The sequence below is a fragment of the Leucoraja erinacea genome, chromosome 9, assembly GCF_028641065.1.
Source record: "Leucoraja erinacea ecotype New England chromosome 9, Leri_hhj_1, whole genome shotgun sequence".
In the NCBI taxonomy this organism is placed as follows: domain Eukaryota; kingdom Metazoa; phylum Chordata; class Chondrichthyes; order Rajiformes; family Rajidae; genus Leucoraja; species Leucoraja erinaceus.
The window spans coordinates 58,567,067-58,583,468 of NC_073385.1; the positions used below are offsets into that span (position 1 = coordinate 58,567,067).

At 41.8% G+C, this 16,402-nt stretch overlaps 1 protein-coding gene across 1 annotated transcript in view; it reads left to right on the forward strand.

Moving 5' to 3' along the window:
- cdan1 (codanin 1) overlaps window positions 1-16,402 on the forward strand; it is a 123,874-nt gene that overhangs the window by 86,299 nt on the left and 21,173 nt on the right. The window contains exons 15-19 of the mRNA XM_055640901.1: window positions 386-529; window positions 2,999-3,165; window positions 6,477-6,558; window positions 10,931-11,011; window positions 14,061-14,115. Of these exons, the coding sequence (XP_055496876.1) occupies window positions 386-529; window positions 2,999-3,165; window positions 6,477-6,558; window positions 10,931-11,011; window positions 14,061-14,115 (529 nt within the window). The remainder of the gene's footprint in view (window positions 1-385; window positions 530-2,998; window positions 3,166-6,476; window positions 6,559-10,930; window positions 11,012-14,060; window positions 14,116-16,402) is intronic.

Here is a 16,402-nt window from a genome sequence, read left to right on the forward strand (position 1 = left end):
TTTTCTATTACAAATCTCAAATTATGGAGTAGAGGCAAATAAATAAATTATGGGTCTTTGTCCCAAACATTATGGAGGGCACTGTATGTGCTGAAGAATGTCGTAAGACAAACACTTGAAAGTCATTAAAGATAGAAGTTAAAAAGTCTATGAAGTTATTTTCTGCAAAGCCTTTGAATACTCAGCACGTGCTCTTACTCAGTTGACACCAAAATATGTCAATAAACAGGTTTGAGGAGGTGTTGAGATGGTAACTCTTATTGTTCTCTCCTTCCTTTCAAAGCACTTGTTTAAGAACTATCAATATATTTTTTAATATTTTGCTTTAATGTCATCCTGTTAATAGGTGACATTTTTTATTGCAACATTTTCTTGTTTATTGCAGAATGAGAAGCAACATTTCGCCTCGGTCTTGATGACTACAAGATTACTGGCTAAGTTTCTGGGTTTCCTCACTTTCCTCCCTTATCGTACAGGAGATCGACCAACGAGAGAAATGCAAGAGACTAGTATTTTTCTGAGGAATAAGGTACAAGCATTAATTTCCTTTGGCTCTAGTACAGATATTTTAGGTGTTATGTTACTTTTTATCTAACTATTTATCATCTGAACAATGACATTTCTAGACCTAATTTCCCTTATTTCATTCTCTACAATGTGTCAGTCATTTCCCCCAAACATTTATTTTCATACTTAGCAAAATGGCAGTTTGAATAGATAACAACTGTAAAGTAAACTTATAAATATATATGCTCACAATTTGAAATGACAATAAAGAATTCTTGCAACAAATGGTGTTTGAAGGAAACAAATAGATTGATACAAAACACAAAATGCAGGAGTAACTCAGCGGGACAGGCAGCATCTCTGGAGAGGATGAATGGGTGACGTTTCGGGTCGAGACCCTTCTTCATACTGATGTCGGGAGTGGGCGGGACAGAGATAGAATGTAGTCGGAGATAGTAAGACTAGTGGGGAAAAGGGGGAGGGGATGTGAGAGAGGGAAGGCAAGGGCTACTTGAAGTTAGAGAAGTCAACGTTCAAACTGCTGGAGTGTAAACTACCCAAGCAAAATATGAGGTGCTGTTCCTCCAGTTTGCGTTGGGCCTCAGTCTGACAATGGAGGAGGCCCAGGACAGAAAGGTCAGATTGGGAATGGGAGGAGGAGTTGAAGTGCTGAGCAACCGGGAGATCAGGTAGGTTAAGGCGGACTGAGCAGAGGTGTTTAGCAAAACGATCGCTGAGCCTGCGCTTGGTCTCGCCCAAATACAGGAGTTGACGCCTGGAACAGCGGATACAGTAGACAAGGTTGGAGGAGGTGTAAGTGAACCTCTGCCTCGCCTGGAAAGACTGTTGAGGTCCTTGGATGGAGTCGAGGGGGGAGGTAAAGGGACAGGTGTTGCATCTCCTGCGGTTCCAGGGTAAAGTAGTTGGGGACGGGGTGGTTTTGGGTGGGAAGGGTCGAGTTGACCAAGGAGTTGCGGGAGGGAACGGTCTCTTCGGAAAGCAGAAAGGGGTGGAGATGGGAAGATGTGGCCATTAGTGGGATCCTGTTGGAGGTGGTGAAAATGTTGGCGGATTATATGCTGTATGTGACGGTTGATGGGGTGAAAGGTGAGGACAGGGGGAACTCTGACCCTGCTACGAATGGGGGGAGGGGGAGCAAGAGCGGAGCGGCGGGATATCAAGGGGACCCTAGTGAGAACCTCAGCTATAATGGAAGAGGGGAACCCACGTTCCCTAAAGAATGAGGACAACTCTGATGACCTGGTATGGAAAACCTCCTCCCGGGCGCAGATGCGGCGTAGACAGAGGAACAGGGAGTAGGGGATAGAGTCTTTACAGGAAGCAGGGTGGGAAGAAGTGTAGTTTAGATAGATATGGGTGTCAGTGGGTTTGTATTAGATGTCAGTCAATAATCTGTCTCTTGTGATGGAAACGGAGATCTAGAAACAGTAGGGAGATGTCGGAGATGGTCCAAGTGAATTTGGGTGCAGGATGGAAATTAGTGGTGAAGTTGATGAAGTCGGTGAGTTCTGCATGGGTGCAGGAGGTAGCAGCAATGCAGTAGTCAATGTAGCGGAGGTAGAGTTTGGGGATAGGGCCAGTGTACGCCTGGAATAGTGATTGTTCGATGTACCCTACAAAGAGGCAGACATAGCTGGGGCTCATGCGAGTGCCCATAGTTATGCCTTGGATTTGCAGTCGAGGAAGAAACTTCTAGAAACGGTAGGGAGATGTCGGAGATGGTCCAAATGAATGAGTGCAGGATGGAAATTAGTCGTGAAGTTGATGAAGTCAGTGTGTTCATAATAGATTGATACAAATATTTTTCAACCACGATACATGCCATCTAGGAATTTGGATCATCCATGACTAACTATTTATGGAAACTTCTAGAAATCAACTAAGGATATTAAAAGAAAATGAACAATAGGAGGAAATAGAAAATGGAATTTGAAAACAAATCATAAAATCTAAATAGGAAATACGACGAGAGTAATGGGGAAGATGTAGCAGCCTCGGGATCAAGAGTCACCCAATTATGACAGAGCTTTGGATCTGAGTTGCAAAGTAATCAAAGCTGAGAAATGTTGGGGTATAGAGATCGGAAATGAAAATGCTAACGATGGAATCGGTTATATCTTATTGAATGATCGTGACCTCAAGGGTCCACATCATTTACTGCTGTTCATGTTCCTTCTGCGGCTCTCTCTGTTCTCACAAAACTGGCTTTGATATCTATCCATCTTTCTTTCCTTCACATCATTACCTATTGGAATTCCGTTCCCATTAATTATCTTCTCCATTGATGTTTCATTATCTAGCTGGAAGTTGTAAAATATCCTCCCACACAAGCCCCTTGATTCTTCTGGTGCCTTATCTTAAATACATTTTTTTAACGAAAAGCCTATCTGAGATTCTAAATTAAATTTATTAAGCTGTCAGTCGTGATATTTGCCATGTTGAGTTTTCTTTCTTCTTATTTCTTGCCCAGACCATGCCTGTTCTAAATATATATGAGTTACTGAGAAGGTCAATTAAAAACCGGCGTACTATTCTAACTGTACCCTGGGTGGTGGAGTTTCTCAGCATGATGGACCATGTGGCACCATTCCTGGATTGTTATCACAAAGTGTTTACTCTCATCTTGCATTTACACAGGTGGGTGTCAGGAGATAGTAACTGAGCACATTTGCTTTTGTTATTCATTTCTTTATAACATTAAGATGTTGGATACTTGATATATCACCCCGGGCTTGGTGTTTGCATATTTATTTCTGAGTCAGAAGTGTGACAGTTTGAACTGTGTCTTGCAAGCTTCAGCACAACTATAGGCTGCTACACCACTGCAATACTGATTGAGTCCGATCCTGTTGAAAGTGCTGTCTTTAGAATGAGGTGTCTCCTCTCGGCACAACACAACACAACTTTAAAATGTGTAAGAAAGGCCAAACTAATTTGTCCATTGCTCAAACATATGTGTATACAGCTGGCATAGTTTTGATGGATCAAGTGGCCATCTATCTTACAAGGAAGCATGAGATTCATTGGATAGACACATAATGCTGGGGTAACTCAGCATGACATGCTTCATCTCTGGAGAGGAGGAATGGGTGACGTTTCGGGTCGAGACCCTTCTTCAGATGTCAGGACCCGAAACGTCACCCGCTCATTCTCTCCAGAGATGCTGCCGATCCCGCTGAGTTACTCCAGCATTTTGTGTCTATCTTCAGTTTAAACCAGCATCCGCAGTTCCTTTTTACATATGAGATTCCTTGGATTATGGATGAGTCTCAACGAGCTGGAAGACTGTTTTTGTAACGTGATCATTTAAGAAAGCAGTAGATAGGTTCAGGATAGTTGAAGTTTTTAAAAATATTTTGTGCAAGATTATTTTCACTATTTGCTTCTCCTTTGCTCGTTTCCAAATCTCTTAATCCTGGGCTTGCCATTTTAAAGGACAACATCTGATTTAATATGAATGTTAGGTGGTTATGCATGAATCTTTATTTGTCATTGTAATGAATGAGAATTGATAATTAAGAAATGTTTCTTTAAATACTGTTCTATATAAAAAGTGATATATATATATATAAATGACTTGGATGAAAACGTCTGTGGTCTGACAAGTAAGTTTGCTGATGCCATGAAGATTAGTGGAATTGATGGTTACCTAAGGGTACAGAGGAACTTGAATTCAGCTGGAAAGTTGGGTGAAGCAATGGTAGATGGATTTTAATGGTGTGCAGTAATGCATTTTTTGTCATTGAACACTAGCTGGACATATAAAGTAAATGGCAAGGACCTTAGCAGCATTGATGTAAAGAGGGACCTTGTCCTGCAACTTCATAGTTGCCTGAAAGTTCATGGTTGCCTGACAGCTTAAGGATAAGAGTTGGGCCATTATCCTGCAGCTGTTCAATATATTAATTGGGCCACCCTTGGAATATTGTGTGCAGTTCTGGTCACCACAGTTTGGAATGGATTTGGTTGCCCAAGAAAGAGTGAAGAGATTCACCAGGATGTTGCGTGAAATGGAGGACATTTATAAGTTAAAACAAAAGATGGGATAGGCTGGACTAGTTATCCCTGGAGTGCTGGAGGCTGAAGGATAACCTTAAAGACTTTATAAAATTATGGGAGGTGTAGATAGGGTAGATTGTTATAGTCTTTATTCCAAGAAAGTCAGAGACCCTTACAGCATGGAATCAGGCCCTTTGGCCCAACTTGCCCACATTGGGTTGTTTCTTGCTGTCAGCGATGGCTTTGTCCACTCCCCGTTCGACCATGGCTGCCTGCTTCTCCCGTCACTCCTCCTGCAGGTGAGAGGGGAGGGAACCCCACGATGACTGAGCACGTTCTGCCGGTGGCCCGAAGATAGCGCTGGCGCCAGGGGCTAGTAAGTGGGCCACAAAAACAGCTGTGTCACCGGACCGTACGGTGGGTGAAGAAGGGCTCGCTGGTGCACCTTGCAAGTCGATGGAGGGCTTAGAACCTGGGCTCTAAACGACCGGAGAGAACAGTGGGAGCCTGGGATGGGTCGGCAGGTCCGTCCTGTATATCCAAGATCCATTATAAGGGTTGTCATAAAAACGAGGGTTTACTGGATGTCTTTGTGAAACAGTTAGGAGAGAAGATTCAGACAACTATTAAAATGGGATTTCGCGAAGCAGTAAAGTTCCCCAGTAAATTACAGAAGGTCTGTCAGCCAGTTTAGAGCTCCAGAGGGTAAGCGGAAAATTGAACAGAATGGTGGGAGGAGGGGTTATGAGCTGGTGCCTGAGGGCAAGCAGAGTTGACACATGAAAAACTGACAACATTGAGCCAGCAGATAGAATTAGACAAGGTCAATGAGGGATTTCAATGTTTAGATGTAAACAATTAACACTTTTTCGATGGAGGGACAGGTCCGGATAGAGGGTTCACCACTCGCAATGCCCTCTATGACCACTCAGAGAATTTAAACTGAGCTCTTGTCATTTTGTCTGGATTATTGGAGTGGACAGACTACCAGTTTGAAAAAAATCAATGTTCAGCCTGTAGTTGATGCAGGTACTATCTCAACATTTAAAATATATTTGGACAGGTACAAGGATAGGATAGGTTTTGGAAGGATATGGCCAAATGCTGGCAGTTGGGACAAGTGTAGATGGGGCATGTTGGTCGGCATGGGCAAGTTGGGCCGATGTATGATTCTATGATTCGATGACATTGATTAAAATAGTGTAATTTTGGATGGCGGAGAGAAGATTTACTGAATGGGCTCCCTCTTCAGATCAGGGGATGTTAATTCTGTATGTCATGGCCTATCATGTAAGCCAAGATTAGTAGGGCAACTATGGATTGACAGTAACATTCGTTCACAATGAATGGCTATTTGTTTTTTGCCCGCAGTAGTGAGAACTAAGAAAGAACCTTGATTACATTGCATCATTCACACCTCAGGATATTTTCTCAACTCTTTACCACCGATAAATTATTTTGTCACCGTGTGGCCACTAGAACAAATGAGACAGTCAGTTATTGTGCTGCAAAGGCCTAGGAACAGCAAATGAAAATCCAAAACTGCAATGCTGCAAACTTGCAATAAAAACTGAAAATGTGTTTAACTTTCGCAGTGAAAGGCATGCCAACAAAATGTTGGTCTTGAATGATGTCACATTATTATTCCAGTATGTATATGTATGGGTGTTAGTGGACTGAATGAATGAATGAATCTAAAAATGGCTTGCATTCAGAATATTCAATTGCATTAAAATATATCAGAATCATCTACTAATATATTTTTTTTTAAAAGCTGAATCCAGAATATATACATTCTGTATATACAGAATATATACTTATATACATTGCAAATGTAAATGATTATCTGCAACATAACGACATTCTCCTGGTGAGGAATATAGAGGACAGGACAGCAGACCAAGAGATTATTTTGAAATGATTAAATGTTGCTCTTGTTCATCAAACAGATGCTTTGTTCTAACAAGTGAAAAGAAGGAAAATTACCTGAACAAGCTGCTGATTCTTGCAGTACTCGGCTGGCTCTTCCAGGCAAGTAATCAAAGTTACATGATTTGATTTAGTGTGTGAAGTGACCGGATATTGTGTCATGTGCTTTTCAAATGTTCTAATTTATAAATGCAACAATTCATGAATAGGATTAATTGGGCTGCCAGCTTTCGCTTCAAGATTTTTTTTAAACAATGTGTTAGGATTGCTCTTCCCTATTGAACAACTTTGTGGGAGCATATTCACCATATGTGATGAGATTGCTGCTCTGATTGAAAGCATTGGAGCTTTGGTATAGATAGTTTCAAATGCACCCTGGTCACTTCCTCTTCTCCCCACTCCCATCGGGCAAAAGTTACAGAAATTTGAAAACTCACACCTCCAGGTTCAGGGACAGTTTCCTCCCAGCTGTTATCAAGCAACTGAAACGTTCTTTCACCAGCCCTCCCATCTCGCTCATTGGAGACCTTTGAACAATCTTTAATTGGACCTTATCAGACTTTAATGTTATATCTTGCACTAAATGCAGTACCCTTTATCCTTCATCCTTGCCCTATGGACGGTTTGATTGTATTCTTATATATCGTCCTTTCACTGACTGGATAGCATGCAAACCAGAATGTTGCCAGGATTTAAGGGCCTGAGTTATAAGGGGAGAGTGGGCAAGAGTATATTCCTTGAAGCGTAGGGGGGTGTAAGATGCTCTTACAGAGATGTATAAAATCATGAGGGGAATAGATAGGGTAGATACACAGTCTTTTACCCAGAGTAGGGGAATCAAGAGCTACCATATTAACACTGAGAAGCTCCTGAAGATAACTGAAAACACAGTAAATGGACAGTGGAATCTATACAAATAGCACGACATGAAGGCAGTCACATTGCTCAAGAAAAACATTCCACGTCTGTTTATTTGCCTGTTTTTGCTCTAGCAATTGGAAAATTTCCCATCAATGATTTCAACAATGTAAAATCATCAAAATTTAGAGAATTTCAAGGGGTAATTACGGTTGTTCATTAAACTTTTTGTTTTAAATTATTTAATTTAAGGGCCTCAACCCTCTTTTAATTTGAAACCTATTCATACCGTTTTCTCCTTCCTGTCCTAGTTCTATATTGTTAGTTTTATTTATGTTATTTGAAATTACTCACCACGTAACTGTCTTCTCAGTACGTGCACAGTTTCATGAACATACTAGATTTCTTTGACCTGTACTGACATATCCCAAATGTTACAATGGATTTCCCATTGCTGTTACATGATGATTAGACCGTTTTGAGTGAAATCTTTGCAGAGGAGTTGGAAAGCACCTATTTTGGCCCATCAAATAGCTGCAGATTGAATCCACAATTTGACTGAAAGCAGTTCCCCGCCCAAGAGCATTGCACTGTGATATTTCAGTCACCTGGGGGATCAGCAATGGTCACTTTAATGACTAGGCCTCAGGATTTTTTTTTTAATTCATGCGGCTTGACCCCCATGCTTTGGGGGCATTAACAAAGATTGGGATTGTTGTAGGTGCATGGGCACGGTGAGCCAATGGGCCTGTTTCTGTTCTGTGTGATTCTATGACAAGCAGGGTCTGCAATCCATCCAATATGGGTGGGATTGAAGCTGGTTCATAACTAAAAAAAGGTTTGTTATTAATACAGCAATCTGCTGAATTGTGAAGTATGTGTGCAAGTGTGTGGAGCGAATGGATGATAATACACAGTCACAGTCATACGGCATGGAAACAGGCGCTTTGGCCCATCTTGCCCATGCCGACCAACATGCCCCATCTACATTTGTTCCACCTGACTGTATTTGGCCCATATCCCTCTAATTCTATCCTATTCATGTACCTGTCCAAAAATGTGTTTTAATGTTGTGATAGTAACTGCCTCAACTACCTCCTCAGGCAGCTCGTTCCACATACCTACCATCATTAGTGTAAAAAACGTTGCCCCTCACATTCCCACTAAATCTTTTTCCCCATCACCTTAAACCTATGTCCTCTGGTTCTTGACCACCCTCCTTGACTCCCATATATTGAAATTCAAATTGCCCCCACTTGATTATGTTCCGTCATATCATTTGAATACTCTACACCACTCACAAAACTAAGGTCTGCACTGGAAAGAGATTATCAGGTGGACAGAGTAAAAGATTTAAAGACATGCCCAAAGCCTCCTTGAAGAATGCAATATCACCGCAGACTCCTTGGAATCTCCAGTCCATGACTGCTCAAAGTAGAGGCAGAGCTCAAAAGGGATGGCGCAGCTGGTAGAACTGCAGTCTCACAGTGTTTGGGTTGGTTGCTGACTCGGGTACGGTCTGTGGTGAACCTTTTTGTTCTCCCTTTAATGCATGGATTTCCTCCAGCTGCTCCAGTTTACTCCCACACCCCAAAGATGTGTGGGTTTGTTGGTTAATCGGCCTCTGTAAATTCCTCCTAATGTGTAGGAGTAGGTGGGAAAGTGGGATAAGATAGAACTCATCCGAGTGAGTGATCGATGGTTGGCATGGACTTGATGGGCCGAAGGACCTGTTTATATGCTGCATCTTTCAATCAATCAAGCATTTGAGAAGCTTAAGACCACACATTGAAGCACAGAAACCATGTATCCAACATTTGGAACATACTGCCCAACAAACTAGCCACCCACCAAACCTTGAGCCACCTCTTGCTCTTTGCGTTGTTGGACACACGTCATTCACCTGTTAGAGGGACTGTCTAAGAACAACAGGTACCAAGTGGGACCACAATCCCCACTGTAACACTGCACAGTACAGATTCAATTGCTTGACTATCTCCTGAAACTGTGAGCACTGTATGAAATGATATTACATATGCGTAGGAGGGGCAAATGTGGTACTTGATCTACCAGCACCCTTCCTTGAATTCTGACCATTAAGGTCCAAAGCCGCACTCAAGGCTATTTGGAAAAAAACATATTAAAAGTTGAGGACACAAACACTTTTACTTCTATGACTCAGGATGTTATGTTGGGAAGTTAATTAGCCACTGTAAGTTGCCCCAAGTGTGTATGTAAGTAGTAGAATCTGTGGAGTTGTTCAAAAGAATGTGTTGAAATACATTACAGGAAAATTAGTGAGGCAATGACTTTGAATTGAGAGCCGGCTTTGACAAGATGGGCTGAAACGAGATGGGCTTCTGTGTCATCAGAAAATGTGATTAAAGTTGAACATATAAAGTTGAAAAGATAATATCAGAGAAGGGTCTCAAGATCCACCAGGGCAGCGAAAAGTGCCTGGGAGAGCCTGGTGTGGGGCCTCGCATTGACCATTGCCTTCTAAGCCCAGTGGCAGGTTAACCACCACAGCCCACAGGGTATCAGCACCCCAGGCGAAGCTCTACCAAGTACTGTCCCACCAACGGACACGAGTCCAGAGCCCAACCAGCCACAGTCAGTGGTAGAGAGGTAGATGGAAGGAAAAAAGCAGAATGGAGCAGTCACTGGCTTTGGCTGAAGAGAAAAGATGCTATCTGGGCTGCCACGTGACCATCTAGAGGCTAACCATAAGACACACACCCAGGGCTGATCACCCTGCGGTGGGCCTGCCTCGACTGAGGGTGTCTTTGATAAAAGGCCGAAACACCCAGTGATGTTGGGGTACACAACTGAAGATGTGTCTGATTGGTAGCAAAATCACCTAGTGGTCACCCCCAAGAATACAGGGTGTCAGTTGTGGTGAAGAACCTTAGGGATTGTAAAATCCAGTCCTACTAATCAATATTCCCTGTTCACTTTCAAAAAATGTCTCTCAACTTAATGTGGGACTCTCAATTCACGTATGTATGTCTGTTTCCAACAAAATTAAAATGTGGAAATAGTAATTCAGAGTCTTACAGCCTATGGTAGTCTTTGCCCACAATCTTAGGGAATGATTTTAATGCCAATGAGAAGCCTGTCCCGCCGGGGTCCAGGTGCCCGTGCCTGACTACAGGAAAATTGGTGTCCCATTTTCACATCACATGGCACCAACAACGTTCCATCCTGAATGTCAGCAAAGCTAATATTCAAGTGAATGATCAGACCTTGGAACTTCACATAGAATCGCTGAGGCAAATCACTTCAGTACATTTTAAAAGAAAGCTTGCTCAGTGTGTGACAGGAAAAGCTTAGAATTTAATGATGTGGAGTAGGAAGATCTCCAGCTGAACCAAATTGGGCCGAATGGTATGTTTATGAGTTGCAAATTCTGTTGTTAATTGGAATTTTATTATTCAAATATTTGCAAAATAGCATTGATTTCATCCATAAAAGTTCAATTAATCCTAAATGTGGGCAAAATTTCTATTTCCATTTTGAGAGGTGAGGCCTTGTGTGAACAAACTGAGAATAAACTAGATTTTGAAAAGTCTTCGTCAAAAATTAAATCATTGTTGCATTGTTGAAATCTTCTTAGATTCCTGTAGTTCCTGAAGAAATATTCTTCAATGAAGAGAAGATTGATGAATTTGGAACCAATGTATCGGACCAAGGCTTAGTAAGTAATCTATCAAAATGGATTTATATCTCCAGGTTTTATTATCCCAATCTGTAGCAAAATGATTATGTTATTTGAATATTTTTAGAACAACTTATTATTTGTCATTTAATTAGATCAATCATAAGTTTAACAAATTGCTGAATAATGACAATGATGTTTGTTGAGTCGAAGAGCTGTACAGCACCAAAACGGGCCTAAATTGTCCCTGCTGACCCAGTTGTCATTCTGGGCTAGTCCCAGTTGCCTGCATTGGCACAAATTTATTTGTCCAAATGTCTTGAAAGTCATAATTCTATCTGCTTCTATAGCTTCTTCTGGCAGCTCATTCCAGATATGGACTAATTCAAAACCAACCATAGTAATTATATCCAAACTCCTCCACCTCGTCTGGTAGCGAGCATCAGATATCAATCATTCCCCGTGTAAAAGTACATTAGTCTCAAATCTCCTTTACAACTCCTTCCTCTCACCTTAAACCTATCCAATCCAGATAACATCCAGGTGTGTTTTCTAGTGTGGCGACCAGAACTGCACACAATACTTGATTTTTACTTGAAGTCCAACCTTTCTCCTGTCTTACATGCCATGGCAACCTTGATATCTGGTCCACAAAGTGTCTTACATTTTACTGTATATGCCCTACCCCTATTTGACACAAGGCGGCATGGTGGTACAACCAGCAGAGCTGCTTCCCACAGTGCCAAACACCTTGGTGCTAACTGTGTATGTTCTCCCTATGATCATGTGGGATTCCCCTGGATGTTTTGGCTTCCTCCCACAAAGGCTTGCGGGCTGATAGGTTAATGTCTGTGTCTGTTTGCTGTCCGACTCTGACTGCCTAAACTGAATTACCTCACTGTTGTCAGGATTCAATTCCATCTGCCGTTGCTCCGTTAAACTTTCCATCTGATTTGCATTCCTGCTGTAGACTTGGACAACCGTCAACACACCAACTGTTTTGTCATATGTAAACTTACTGATCAGAACTCCTACATTTGCATGCAAATCATTAAAAAATATCACAAGCAGCAAAGGCCTAGGCATTGATCCTTGTGGTACACCATTCGTCACAGTTTTCCAATTAGAAAAGTAACCTTCCACCATTACTCTTTGCTCCTATCACCAAGCCAATTTTGAATAGATGGCCAGCTCACCTTCGATCCCACGCACTTTAACCTTTTATACCAGCCGACTGTGCAGGACCTCGTCAAATGCTTTAAGTCGTGTAGAAACACTTCCTTCATCAATGTTCACAAAAAAACTAATTACTGAGACTGGATTTCACCCGTATAAAGCCATGCTGACTGATCCTGATCAGCCCTTGAATTTTCAAATGAGTATTAATCCTACACCTTTGGATATTCTCCAATAATTTCCTAACCATGTTTGAAAGATCACTGACCTGTAGTTGTCTGGCGTATCCCGGTTGCTCTTCTTAAATAAAGGAGCAACAAAGCACAAAACAAAACAAAGGTGGCAGTAGAGTTGCTGCCATACAGCACTTGCAGCGCCAGAGACCTGGGTTTGATCTCGACTACAGGTTCTGTCTACGGAATTTGTACGTTCTCCCCGTGACCTGCGTGGGTATTCTCCGAGATCTGCAGTTTCCTCCCACATTCCAAAAACGTATAGGTTTGTAGGTTAATTAGCTTGGTATAAGCAAATTGCCCCAAGTGTGTGTTGCTGGTGTTGGTGTGCGGGGATCGCTGGTCGGCGCGGACTCGATGGACCAAAGGGCCTGTTTCCATACTGTATCTCTAAACTAACTAAACAATAGCTATTTGCCTGTCTTCTGGCACCGAGCCCGAGGCTAACAAAGATGCAACAATCTTTTCACCTCTGGCCTTTGTCCAACCATCTGCTTATCAATAACACACCTCTACTGTATCCATCTATCACTTGCCAAGCTTTGTCCTGCCCCTCATCTCTTATAAAATATCTTGAGATATATCATCATTTTACTAGCCACGGGTATATCGTGATCCCTTTTTGTCCTCCTAATTTCACTTTAAAGTTTTTTCCTATGCATTATACTCCCTCAATCTCAATTGCCAATATCTGCCTTTTTTTTCTCCACTGATCAAATCTTCAATATCTCATCTCATGCAGTGTTCTCAAATTTTACCATCTTTGTCTTTAACTGCATTTACTTTAATTCAAGGAGCCTCGGGTAAATCAGATGAGATTCGAGCATAGATCATCACTTGGAATTAACATAATATTACAATCATGGACACAATTTGAGGGAAGGACAGGGCTGGCAGCTTAATGTTCCACAGAAGATTCAGATGTGACAGAGGAGAGGGACACGAGGTGGGGAATCACAATGATTAGAGAGAACATGACAGTAACATAGGTAGTTCTGCTGCAGCGCGTGTTTCCATAACACTAATTGAATACAAAGTGATTGATCAATTAGGGAACACTATATATCATATGTGCCAAATTGGGTATGACACGATTTTGCTCAGGACCTAGAGAACGACGAAAAGTTATTTTGGAAACTGACAGGTTGAAAATTCCATACTCGAGGGTTGTGGTAAGCTGAGTATATTGAGGAGAGGGATCATTGTATATTTAGACGTTAAGGAAATCACGGGATACAGAATTGAAACAGTAAAATGGCTCTGAGGTAAAAGATTTGACTTTTTTATGTTCTTAATTCAATATTCTTTTATCTCTGTAAAAATAACAATGTTGTTACTTTGACATTAACAAATCTGTTGTTGCCAAGTGTATATTCAAAGGACAAACTGACCACTCTCCTTAAGGGTTTTAAATTCTAGTACCTTCATATCCAAATATACCAGCTTGCTTGTAGAATTGTCGAAAATGTTATATCTGACCACATATCAACCTTCTCTCGAGGAAGAGCAGCTAATTCTCTAGTTCGAACTTCCTTGGAAAGTGAATTTCATAGATATTGTCAAATTTAATCACAAAAAATCCCAAACCACTAAGGCGCATCATCAATTACAATTGCATGTCCTTCTCTGGAAAACACCTTGGTCTACTGACTTACTGTACGCTTTTCCTATTTTTTTAGGATTCCGTTCCATTGGTTGACCAACAGTTGCTCTATCTCTGTTGCCCATACCTGAGTGAGTATATTCTGGATGTTGGTGGGCGTGGTGGGAAAAGAGCAGTAAATAGGTTTAACATGGATGAAAATTGCTTGGCTCTGCAAGTTTAAAGTTGAAACAGATGTAAGAGACATTCCTGGAAGGTGCATTATTTGGAAGGGATTGAGAGGTATCTGAAAACTAAAATTATTTTTAATTTAATAAGCATTGAATTATCCAACCTAAAGAATTTAGGCGGGGAATGCCTAGAAAAGCAATGCCTAATTAAAAATATGTCTCAGTCACTTAATTCCAAAACTAACATAACTGTTGCTGCTGGACATTATGAAATAAAAACAAAAAATATTATAGTGTGTCCAGATCAGGCAGTGCCTGTAAGAAAAAAAGTGTATATTAGAATTACTGAATTTTTAAATTGGAATTATTCCCAGTGTAAAGTAATTGACCTGAAATATTCATGCTATTTTTCTTTCGATTGTTCTCTAACCCAGCTAATTGTTTAAATATTATCTGTTTTTCATGTTGACATCTTGCCTATTGACATTTGTTCAAAGATGTTGTTAACCTGGAGAAAGGTGAAATGAGGGGTTTGTTATATTCGCAGATAGTTTAAAAGATGATTTCATGATTATTGGTATAGTTTTATTATTGTCATGTGTACTGAAATACAATGAAAAACGTTGTTTTGTGGGCTATCCCAGCAAATCATGTCATACATGTACATCAAGTACTGCAAAAGAGATGTAGAATATCGTGTTACAGCCACAGAGAAAGTGCTAGGGCCACAACAAAGTGTATTGGGAGTTTGGGAATGTATCCTTTGCTTATGAGAGATCTGTTCAATAGTATGATAAAAGGAAGGAAGCAGCTGTTCTGGAATCTAGTGGTATGTGTTTTCAAGCTTTTGCTTGGTGGGAGTGGGGAGAAAAATGGAATGACTGGGCTGCGAGTGGTCCTTGACCACAAACTGTTGGTGATATTTTCCCTTAGAAACTTGAAGCTGTCGACCATCTCCAAGACAGCACTTTTGATACAGATTGAGCATGTACTCCATCCTGCTTCCTAAAGTTGGTGATCAGTTCCTTTATTTTGCCGGTATCGAGGGAGAGGTTATTGTCATGATGTCAAGATACTAAGCCCTTTAGCTCCTTCCTGTACTCCATCTCACCCACTGTTGTCGTGTCATCTGCTAACTTGTAAATGAAGTTAGAGCAGAGTTTGGCTGCACAGCTGAGAGTATACAGTGAGTATAGTTAGGGGCTGAGGACACAGCCTGATGGGGCACAAATATTGGGAATTGTTATGGAGGACTTAATGATTGCAGTCTATGGGTTAGGAAATCAAGGATAAGGTTGCATAGAGGGTCGCTGACTTAGCTCTAGGAGTTTGGAAATTACTTGGTTGGAATTATGGTGTTGAAGGCAGAGCTATAGTTAATAAATAGCAGTCTGAAATAGGTGCATTTGTTATCCAGATGCTCCAGGGATGAATGGAAGGTGCAGGGGGATAGTGTCTGCCCTGGACATGTTGTAGTGGTAAATTAATTCCAGTCTGGTAGGCTGATGGTGGGATAATAGCCACTGGAGGGTAACCATCGAGACCCACCACTTAGTTTTTATTTAGCACTGGGATAATAATGGTCGTCGTATGGCAGATAATAACCTCAGAATGGTGTGGGGAGAGATTAAATATGTCCACGAATACTCCTACCGGCTGGTCCACGCAGGTCCTGAAAACATGGCTGTGCAAGTTGCGTTTGCTGTCAGGGAGGCTGGTGTGACGTCTCTGACGGTGACCATATGTACAATCACACATGAGCTGTCAGGGCAGGTGATGGCATTATTCTGTTTAAAATGGCGGCGGCGCTGTTGAACAGCTGCGGCTCGCCTGCAGTCCGTCGGTTTTTACTTTTTTTTCTCTGCTTTGTTGAGGCCTCTGTGGCGGAGTTAAATTTTAGTGCGACCGACGGTCGATGTCCGGAGGCAGAGGGGGGACTGAAAGAGGCTGGCTGACTTTTTTTGGGCCGATTCTGAACTCGACGGGGGAATTTCGACCTTGGCCAACTCAGATGTCGTATCCCCCTTCTCTGAGCTCCGGCAGCGGGACTGCGCTGAGGCCTAATGAGGCAGCAGGGGGAGCTGAGCTGGACTCGCGAGTCTCCAACCTGGAGCTGAGAGCCCCGACCTCGAGGCTCCGCTGAGGCAGAATTGGCCCGATTTTTCCGACTTTCGGCAGGGGATTTCTGATCGATGAAGTTGAGGATTCCTCCTTTCTTGTATGTGCCCTTTACATGTGTAATCTTTCC